Below are 10,360 nucleotides of genomic sequence, written 5' to 3' on the forward strand. Positions count from 1 at the left end.
CCATTCACTCTAAGCCAACAAAATTGATTCCTAGCGATCAAGTGGCATTTTGCATTTTCTTATCGCTGATCAGTGATAATACACACTCCAAACATTGTGAACGTGTGACACTGCACTGCAGTAAAAACCTCTCTCTGTTGTCTCTTTTAAATAGGATCGCTCATATTTCAGAATTCCCCCGTTCAGACAATCCTCCATGAATTATTTTGTCAAAGACGAGCACTGAATATGTGACGCCTTTCAGGAGCCAATTTGCAACATTCGGAAGATGAATACCAAGAGCCGAGATAATGACAAAACAAAATGTGCTGCTGACTTCATATCCACAAAAACACAGAGGGGTGATGCAACCAGCCTCAACATACAAATCCTCTTCACACTCATACCACGCAATGCCCCCCTCCCTCACACCTCCTCCTCCTCTCTCCTTCCCCTTTTCTTTCCCCCCACTCTCTCTGATTCCCTCCCTGCTTGCCTTCCAGACTGGCACTATGCTAATTAAAGTAGCTAGGAGTGTGAATTTGAGAGGAGAGTGGGATTAGCTTGATAAGTATCAGGAGTACAGAAGCACTGTACCAAAGTCATTTAAATTCTAATAATAAGAAACTGTTAGAACATTCACACTGATGCATTGCAACAATTTCTCCCCTACAATCTACACAAATCCTATTTATTCCTTTATGAAACATAAACCCATACTGGCGGGAATACAGTTGCCTGTTGGGTTTGGTTGTCACCACTCAGCTCCATTGTGATTTTCTCTCTTGCCGCTGGTACTCGACTGATATTATAACAATCAGGAAACTGTGTAGTACCTCTTGATACCTCCCTATGGATTATATTTTCACTTGCTATGTTGAAAACTCGTTTAAAAGCAACAGCATTTGAATTTGTCTGCATTGGCCAGCCACATAAAGCTGTGAAGATCAGTGCACAGTGTCTGTACACGTCTTTTTCCTGTGCTCATTCCATGCATCAACAGGCGGGCACAAGCCACAGATAAAGAGAGAAACTTTTCACCAAATTGATTATCACGCTTCGTAAAAAGCAATGCTTATACCTTATTAGATTCCACTAAGTATAATAGCTACATGCAGAATGTTTATTGGTAATGAAAGAGGATCTATGTGACAGATTTGGTAAAGTGAGCCGGAGGCGGCATGCTGAGATGATGAGGCTCAGCCGAGACTCAGGAGTCACTCTCTTAAAAACTTCAGACCAAATAGAGGAGAATGTAATTTGCTTCATCTGTGAGCGCTGATTTACAGCGGCCCGCAGCCTATTGCCTGCACCCCCTCCCCTAAGTGCTACCCCCACCTGGTCCTCCGGACACAAATGATGCTCTCTTCTCTAATAGCTCATGGAACGACTTTGCTGCCTGCTCCTGTTAAAACTGAGGGGTTATCAGATGGAAAGTGGCAGTGCACACTGCATCAGCAGAGTACACACTGAAGGTACTCTTGGCAGTATCCCCTCCCACTGAGACAGCCTGGAACTAATTGCTGAGAGATACGGATCATATCCCACAATTTGTCAGTTGGGGTGATAAAACCATTGCAGGGCTCATGGTTGTGAAGGAGCGCTGGTAGCTCTGCTGAAAGGGGCAGCAGAGCTGATAAAGATGGATGGTGAAAGGGTCTTAAAATGGCAGGCGAGAGCAGACACAAGGGAATTCAGCTCTGTTTATGAGTTTAGGTTGTGAGTCAGTGCTAAGCCAAACACTCATCGCTTCCACAAGAATCTAGCAGTTTAATTTACAACACAGCTTTGGGCTGTGGCGGTTGGGTGCCAGTGCAGCCATGTTTGTACAGTTTACCTCTGCATCCAACCGGAAAAGCTTGCTCTCCACATTATCGCCATGTTTAATGACAAATGGATAACAATGAACCATGACCGCGGACACAAATTCAAGTTAAAATATGAGTCTGTGGGAGCACCAACAGTCCCTGCCTATAGTTTCTTTCTCAGCCTTAAACACCGGCTAGTCTGTGAACGACATCTGGAAGATACGTCACACCAGCTGTGTTGGAGAAGCTTTGCTCTAAGGCCAAAGGGTCTCCTCTCTCCTGCCCTGTGATGGGCCTTTTGGGCACCTATGTGAAAGCCCAGCTGGTGGACATTTTCAGAGAGCTATGATACAAACAACACCCATATGCATACACACCATCATATTCACATTTAAATAAATTTCTTCCAGATTTAGTTCATCTTTATTATCTAATTCTTCATTATAAGTGTGAAATGTTGATATTTGTGTGGTATTTCCAGTAGCCACTGTGATTTGCCATTGACAGTAACCTGTTAAAGAACTTGAAAAACAATGATTCCTTTGAGATGCATTCTAGGAAATGCTATGACAAAACTATCACACTCAGAAAGAAGTTATGGCTATAGAAAATATATCTTTACACGCTCACTAAACTGCAGCGCAACTTTAGGCACTATTTATTTTGGCTAGAAGAGCCCCTTTCTTCATAACCTTCTCAGAAAATTAAGTTTTACTTGACCTTTTGAGACTTTAAAAGCATTTCAGAATTAGATTACAAGGAAAACAGCATTAACAAATTATAGCCATGACTCAAATTCCTCAGGTTTTCACATGACATCATTTAGGTTTATTATCTAACAGCAAAGACAAGGCAGGCACTCCGTTTCTTTCTTCTCTCGCTTTCATATTTAAATTTTTTTAATCAGAATCCAAAAATAAACAGGTTCTATTAAAAGAATGGATTTTCTTCTCAAACCTGACATGTTACTGTCCTCCACGATGACTTTGAATTGCACTAGACTGATGCATTTGTCCAGATTGTACATTTACTATGAGCTTTAAAAATTAAGCAAAAAATATGGTTTGCACAATTATGTGGCTATATTAAATCATATTAGGATTGTTTGAACTCAATCTGCAAAATGCAAAATTGAACTTACTTTATAGATATTTATTATCAAAATATTATAGAGTAGATTTTCAAGAAAAGTTGTTGGTGAAACTTTCAGTTATTCCACCTCTTGTCCACATTTACCTTTTATACTCTGAAAAAAACTCCTCATCTATAGCTTATTCAACATTCAGACATACAGGACATCTTTGCGTGTTGGGGGGGTTTCAAGATGGACAAAGACATGTGTGGAATTAGTTACCCCAACTGCATGTTTGTAGTGTGATGAACAGTTAGCATGCGGTGAGGAGTTTGGGGGGTTCAGAGGGAGTGTGAACGACTGTGGTAAGAAGAGAGGGGTGCCCCAGACCTCCTTTTTTTTTTTACTAGCGGCTGATTGATTAATGTTGTTGTCGGGGCATAGGGTCCCTAGAGAGGATGAGGAACCCTGTGTGATATGTGGAGGGTTTTACAAGCAGCGGTGAGCATGAAAGTGATGGGATGAGATCCTGGCCAAAGGCCGAAATGAGAAATCCATCAGGAATGCATTCCCTTTCTCTCCTCTCCTCTTTTTTTCTCCCTCTCTCCGTCTTTGGAAGAACAGCTGCTGCTATAACTCTAGTGTACATATCTTCCTTCAATCTAACATAGAAGCACGGGGCACACAGGCTGTCAGACATGTTCTTGGGTTTGAGGATGGGGAGCGTCTCTGTCAAACAGCTCAAACATGAAGGCAATGGTAAGTAGCAAACTCCTTTACATGCACAGCGCATGTACGGTAAAAAAGGTGACATCCTTCTGACAGATGAGTAAATAATTGCTGGAGGTAAAATAAGGGCAATATTATTAGGGCTTTAGAGAGAGAGGCTTCAAGAGTGAGCGCAGTCAAGTGTGACGGGTTTTTTTTGTGTGTGTGTGTAGTGAATAACGGTATTTGCTGTTCAGGCAGCACAGATCCCTGTGAGGCCTGCACAAGGTGAAACACAGTGGGAGTCTAATGATTCTCAGCACTGAGCTACTTCAGCACGTTGATGTTGGCAGGTGGAGTTTTTACAGTTAACATGGCTTAAGTTGATTTACACATGTTTAAAACTTCCTAAGTAGCACCATGTATATGTTTGAATAATTTGGGTGAACCGACATGACGGCATACTACAGCACAATGCTTGATCTCACAGGTACTGTCACTGGTATGTCTAACCTGTACTCTCGCCTCTGTGAGTTTTGTCCTCTGAGCCAGCTCCTCTCTGGTGTAGATGTCTGGGTAATGTGTCCTTTCAAAAGCCTTCTCCAGCTCCTCCAGCTGCTCAGCGGTGAAGGTGGTGCGACTGCGTCTCTGCTTCCTCTTTAGGGGCAAGTCAGGCTCCGAATCTACATCTGAACCATCATCCGTGCGGTTACCTGAGGTGAAAAGAAAAAGACAGAGGGCCATCTGTGTGATCATGGAATGAAAGCAAGTTAAGGAGCCTTTGGTGTGAAGGAACAGAGGGATGTTTGTGGAAAATACCATCAAATGTGAGATGAAACTGATCAAGATGATGCACTAACAGCATTATCTGCATTTTGGAGCCTCTTTTGTTGCTCAAGAGAGCGGGACTGGCAACACAGAGGATTCAAATCACAGCCTCTCCTCTCTTAACATACAACTGGGAGAATATTATCTTAATCTGTGGATATTTATTTAATATAGAAGAGGCCCTGATACACAATCCCGCCTCTGTGAGGGGCCCCAGAGGCTGTGAAGGCAAAGGGCTGAGGGGGAGTGGGGGTGTTGGTGGGTAGAGGGGTTAATCTGCACAGGCCACCTTGCTGCTCCTCACCCTGCTTTTCTCTCTCATTGGCCCAGGGCACACTGCTCATACACAGCACAGCCAAAGTGTATAAAATAGAACACAATATCACACCAAAACCATTCAGTCCCATGTGTTTCCATCTGCTGTCATTAAATGAATTAGAACATATTTTACATTACTTTTTAGGCATTCAACTAAGCTGAATTTTTGCTCGAGGAATATAGATACAGCACAAAGCTGTACAATCCAGGCCGACAGGGAAATTTTTGACAGCAAATACGCATTACCATTGCACATTACCATTATAACTGAATTTAGAAAATTGCATCATTTTCACCTCCTCTGCATGTCTATTCAAACTACATGGCCCTTTTCATTTCATGTCATAAAATTCATATTTTCATAATTTCCTCATTGAGACATTGACAAGGCGGCGTGATGTGCCAGTATTGCTCCAGGCCTAGTTGGATTGCATCATGCTCAGTCCAGAAAGTGTGGGAGAGGAAAAATAAAGGGAGATATTGTAGAAGAGGGTGTATGAAGAGATTTCTGCTTCTGACAGTGGCCCTTCACTATTCAGCTCAAATGAAAACTATAATGCTCACCTGAACGTCGCGCCTGAGTGAGTTCCTACCGTCTAATTCATTGTATTACAGCCGTGATCTCTGTTTATAGCTCACTCCAGACAAATCTTTCAACATAAGTGGACAAGAGAATACTCAAATGTAGCCTCCAAATAACAACTGTGAGAACAAAAGAGCAACAGAGCTGGCGGAGTCTCAAGGCCAGCTCCAGAGTTTAATTAAACAAGGAATTATGGGATTATATGGAGACTATCATTACAGGCCACTCTATGAGTCTTCTACGAACATTTTTTGTCCCCCTGAGCTCATGCTCAATGATTCTCTGTGGATTACATGTGGCCACAGGACATGAGGCCGCATTCATTAAATCAATTCTTCAGTCTTATCCTTTTTAATAAAGATTGATTCTTGAAGCACAGGCTCACTCCGCCGCAGAACACCCTTGAACATACAAAGTTGAATATGTACATACACCACATATCCCTTTGTTGGTTTTCATGAGGATGCGTATATCCATTTGCCCGGTAACTTGCCATGACGACACTTGAGACCAGCCCAGCAGTCTGCAAGATCACTTTCCAAAGTCACCCCTGTGTCCTACAGGGAGACATGGAGGCCAGGGTAGACATATACTCAAGGGGCTGTGAGAAAGAAACTAAAGTCTTCCTCAAATTATTTTTCTTTTCCTCCCCTTTGTTTGTGGTTCTTTCACAGACTTTATTTTGCAAGTAAACCGATGTGGCAATCTGTGTCACATTTAGCATGCTATCAGGCTACTGAGTGATAAACCTCAGCAGACAATAGCTTGTACTGCTGCTCTTCATTAAGCCCTGCAGAGCCAACACATCTGCTCTTGTACATGAACCAGAAGCACAAGGTCAACAGCCCAGCCTGTAATGAGTAAGGGAAAATGGAAAATGGCACACGCTGCATGGGGCCAACTGAGATTGGGGTTGGACATAAACCTCATCTATATGCCGACTACATTTGGCGTGTAGAAAGTAAATTAACACATGGCTGCTCACCATATTGATGTCAGACTGATTTCTTGTTAACATATAGTAGTTTTACAAGTCCAAAGAGCAGGTGACTTAGAAACTGGCCTGAATCCATAGTACCCAAAAGCAGGTATGAAGATAAAAAATTAACAACTTTTAGTCTGTTTTCTAGATAAAAGCACTTTTAAAATCAAAATGTTGTGTCTCTTTTCCTCTCACATGTGTTCCATTGTAAACAATCATAGTCTCAGCGAACAAAATCCCTGCAGGGCTATCGAAGTCAATTCCTTAATGGTCTGCTCGGCACTAAAAGGTACATTCTGATTAGACCTGTGAATAATACCACTGCCGTAATTCCATTCACAGGTCCATGGGATATTGATAAACCACTCATGCCTTGTCTCATTACTTATCGTCCAATTAGAATCTAATTATGTGCCATCCAGTGGGCATGATTACTGCAGTGCACTCTCCTCCAGGGGCCCTCTGAGGTTTTTCCCCCGATATTGATTTAAAACTGTGCCCATTATAAATAGGAATTAATCAGGTTTACACATTGCTTTGTCAGGGTAAGTGCTTGATTAGGATTAAGAATAGCAGTGCGTATTCTCTGAGTCAAAGCTGCCTTAACCTAAATTGTAATGAATGTCACGACTTATGAAATAGAGGGTTTCAATACAGGAAATTGTTTAAAGATTTAAATGAAGGAGATCAGTCACTCACCTACATTATAACTGTTTTACATATAATTGACAACAAATAAAAAATGTGACCCTTTGGGAGGGCAAATGCTGATGTTAATGTGTTGTTCATGTCTCATGATAGAGATGGGGAAGTTTCCCATGTTAACTTGCATTAATGTCATCAGACAACTCATGACAGTTGTATGATTACAGAGTTGGTTATGTGAGGGTAAAAAATACTGTGCATTGACAACATAACCCTATATTTATTTAATATGAGTTTAAGTGAGATGTCCATTTTTGTTTGGTATTCAGGCGCTTATGTATTATTTAGCCCCAATATATTGGAGATTTCTGAAAAATATTAGTTTCCCCTGTTGTAATTACGACTTAGAAGTTGCAATTGGTTAATCTCTGCCAACAAAGATAATAGTTGTCCCAAATCCATATTATGTAGTAATTGTATACAGTATAAACTATGTACTAATCATTCTAGTATATTGTTTTGTAGTTGGTACAGAAAGCTAAATAAGTTTTTAACCTACTTAATTGTTTTGTGCTAACAGGAATAACTTCATTCATAATAAGTTTCAAATGTTTTCCAGTCATGAGCAGCTCCTCTGTACTGACTGTTTTCAGTATGTTGTAGTTTGGTTCGTGCTGGAAAACTCTGCTCTTACTGAACTATGGTTTCAACTGAACTAACCCTACTGAACTATGGTTGCACAGTGGGTAACCTCTAACAATTAGTACATTTACAGTGATTGGTTAACCCTGTTTTAATGAATGTGTTTAATTCCACACCAAAAATAATCCCTAAAGATGTGGAGAACCACCAAATTCTTTCCCCCTGGTGTGACTTTGCTTTAATGATACTTTAATTCTGACCAGACCTTTTAAATAAAACAGAGTTCTTGCTCTTGGAGGGCTTGTGCTGCAAGTTAATAGTTTTAAGGAGGTCACAATGAGGTTTAAAGCCTGCTCTCTCCCCTGATGGTCCTCTGCTGACCCTGCAGACAGACTCAGACTGCAGGCAGATGGGATTCTCATCATCACCCTGTTTCCTCAAAACCCCTCCCATCCTTATATTGAACACCCCCCCCCCCCCCCCCCCCCCCCCCCAACACTCCTCCGGCCCTCCTTCTCTTCTTCTCCCTCCAACCTCTCGGACTCCTCCAGTCCTCCACCTTTACCCCCGAGACGCTGAGGTAATGCTGATTAAACAGACAGCTGTCCACTCAATACTGGCAATTAACCGGGTGATCTGTAAGGTTACAGATTTATGATACATAACAACGGCAATAAACTTCATGTCAACCAGGTTGTTGAAAAATGTTGGTAAAATACGAGCATCTCATATTTGAAGGCAGTTCTGAATGAAAAAACAGCAATGAAGGTCTTAAGCGGGGTTAATCTATCTTTAAGATCAAATCTTTTAAATATCTGTACATTGACCCAGAGGTGTACCAATAACAGAAGTTAAAAACCGCAAAATCCACCATGAAAACAAAATAATAAAATTAAACACGGCAGCAATAGTGACTTTTTTTGGGCAAAAGTAAACAGTGAAATAAAAAGAAATTACTCTTTCTTTGTGAAAATAAAATGTCATAACTATGTTCGGGAACATTCCTTTGCACTGGTGTGGGTGTCAGGTGTTTTTATCCCTCATCACTAACTCACCTGTGAGGAGTATTAGCCTGAAGTTAAGTAGCGCTCATCCTAGTCAGCCTGTCTCTGATATCATAACCCATGGCCTCAATATCAGCCATACCTTTGCAAACTATTCAAGACAGAGGGACAAAAACAGACAGGGCTTTGGCAGTGCAGCATTAGCTCATAATGGCTCATTTTGAAAAGCATATTAGTTCCAGCATAATTACAATCAGGCCTCACGCTCTGTGTTTTGCAGGCATTCACAGGACCAGCCTCTGAGCACCGAGTCACACCAGTTGACTGTGACTGACAGCAGATTTAGTTTAAAATGGTGTTTTTTCCTCCCTCTTTTTTTCCCACAGGACAAAAATAACACCGCATCTTTTCTCCCTATTTATGTTGACTTGTTTATTTTGTGCCTACCTTTTGTCGTAGTTGATACTGCAATTATACTTTTTGTCAGTCAGAGGGGGTGAATATCAAAAGGCCTAATTATGCAAACAGGCCTGTGATAAGAGGCATCTGCCTGAGATGGGATCTGCTATCTCTGACATGCATCTGTCTCTGTGCTGTCTTTGCGGCTCCAGGCCTGCATATAAACAGCCCTGCCTGTCCCCAGGACTGCATATGATTCAACCACCAACACTGGAGTGGAGGGATGTTTCGGGGGCGGGGGGTTGGGGGGGAATCGTGCAGCAACATCAAATAACTAACAACTTCCCAATTTGCATTTCTCTGAGAATGGTGCAGCATCTCTGTTTAATGCACTTGCCTGTTCATCCCAAAGGGGTTGCCAAGTTAAAGGAAGCATGTTATTCAAGGCATTTACTGAAGGATGTATCTGAGATAGGAACCTTATGTGAATACAAGATAGACGACAGAGATAACCAGAGTGGTTTAAAGACAAATTCTCTTTTATTTTTATATACTAGATTTAAATATTAAGATAAACATACCAAACAATTTTTAAAATGACTGCATATGTGGCAAAATCAAGTTAACTGTTTACTTGGTTTGGTAACATGTCAAACATCAATTTCCTCTGGTTTTCAGTGACCTTCTCTGGGCCGTAATTTGACATTTAGCTGAAATTGAATCTGGATGAGATGTGTAACTATACATAAGGATATTAAAACTCCGCAGCCTATCTAAAATAAAATCATTCTCAGCTCACCTTTATGGACAGATGTCATTGGATTCAGCTTTGTCTCATGCCTATCATGTCAATTACCAGTTTATGGCAGGTGGCTGAGGGTCAAGGGCAAATGTCCCAAAATCTATTTCAAGTGGTAAGACTGGATAAGTGAGAAAGGTAGTAGTGAATGGGAGCTCTAAAATGTGCAGACACCTTTTGCAGCATTACACATGTTTTGGGTTTACTTTTTAAGTAGTTGTTAAAAAAGGCTAAACAACTACCTGATGAAAATAGAAAAGGATGCCTATCTTCTGCTTACACAACCGCTTTACATCAACATTCCTCAGGGAAATTCCAATACTTTTCTTCCCTTGTCTCTCGGACAGAATCAAATTCTTTAGAAAAGGAGTAGGGGGCTTGAAAATGAGGAGAAAAAGGAAAGGGAGGAAGAAAGATGGGAGGCTCTATAATCTTTGGCTCTCACAACAAACAATTAGCCCCCTTTCTCTGTTTGAGGTGGGGAGAAAGTGGGGTGGGGGGGGGGTTGGAGAGAAAGCAGAGGAGACAGAGAGGGAGAAGCAGCGAGAGCGATGCTCTTTTATGGCTCTTGTCATATGGATGAAGGCGCGGCG

The 10,360-nt window shown here is 41.5% G+C and overlaps 1 protein-coding gene across 5 annotated transcripts in view; it reads right to left on the reverse strand.

The window, feature by feature from the left end:
* The window catches only part of pax7a (paired box 7a), a 44,195-nt gene that overhangs the window by 17,251 nt on the left and 16,584 nt on the right, over positions 1-10,360 (reverse strand). For 4 of the 5 annotated variants that reach the window (XM_046076205.1, XM_046076204.1, XM_046076208.1 and 1 more), the window contains exon 5: positions 4,081-4,280. In XM_046076205.1, the coding sequence (XP_045932161.1) occupies positions 4,081-4,280 (200 nt within the window). The remainder of the gene's footprint in view (positions 1-4,080; positions 4,281-10,360) is intronic. The other variant, XM_046076207.1, reaches the window with a different exon arrangement.

This window comes from Micropterus dolomieu, linkage group LG18 (assembly GCF_021292245.1).
Source record: "Micropterus dolomieu isolate WLL.071019.BEF.003 ecotype Adirondacks linkage group LG18, ASM2129224v1, whole genome shotgun sequence".
NCBI classification, from domain to species: domain Eukaryota; kingdom Metazoa; phylum Chordata; class Actinopteri; order Centrarchiformes; family Centrarchidae; genus Micropterus; species Micropterus dolomieu.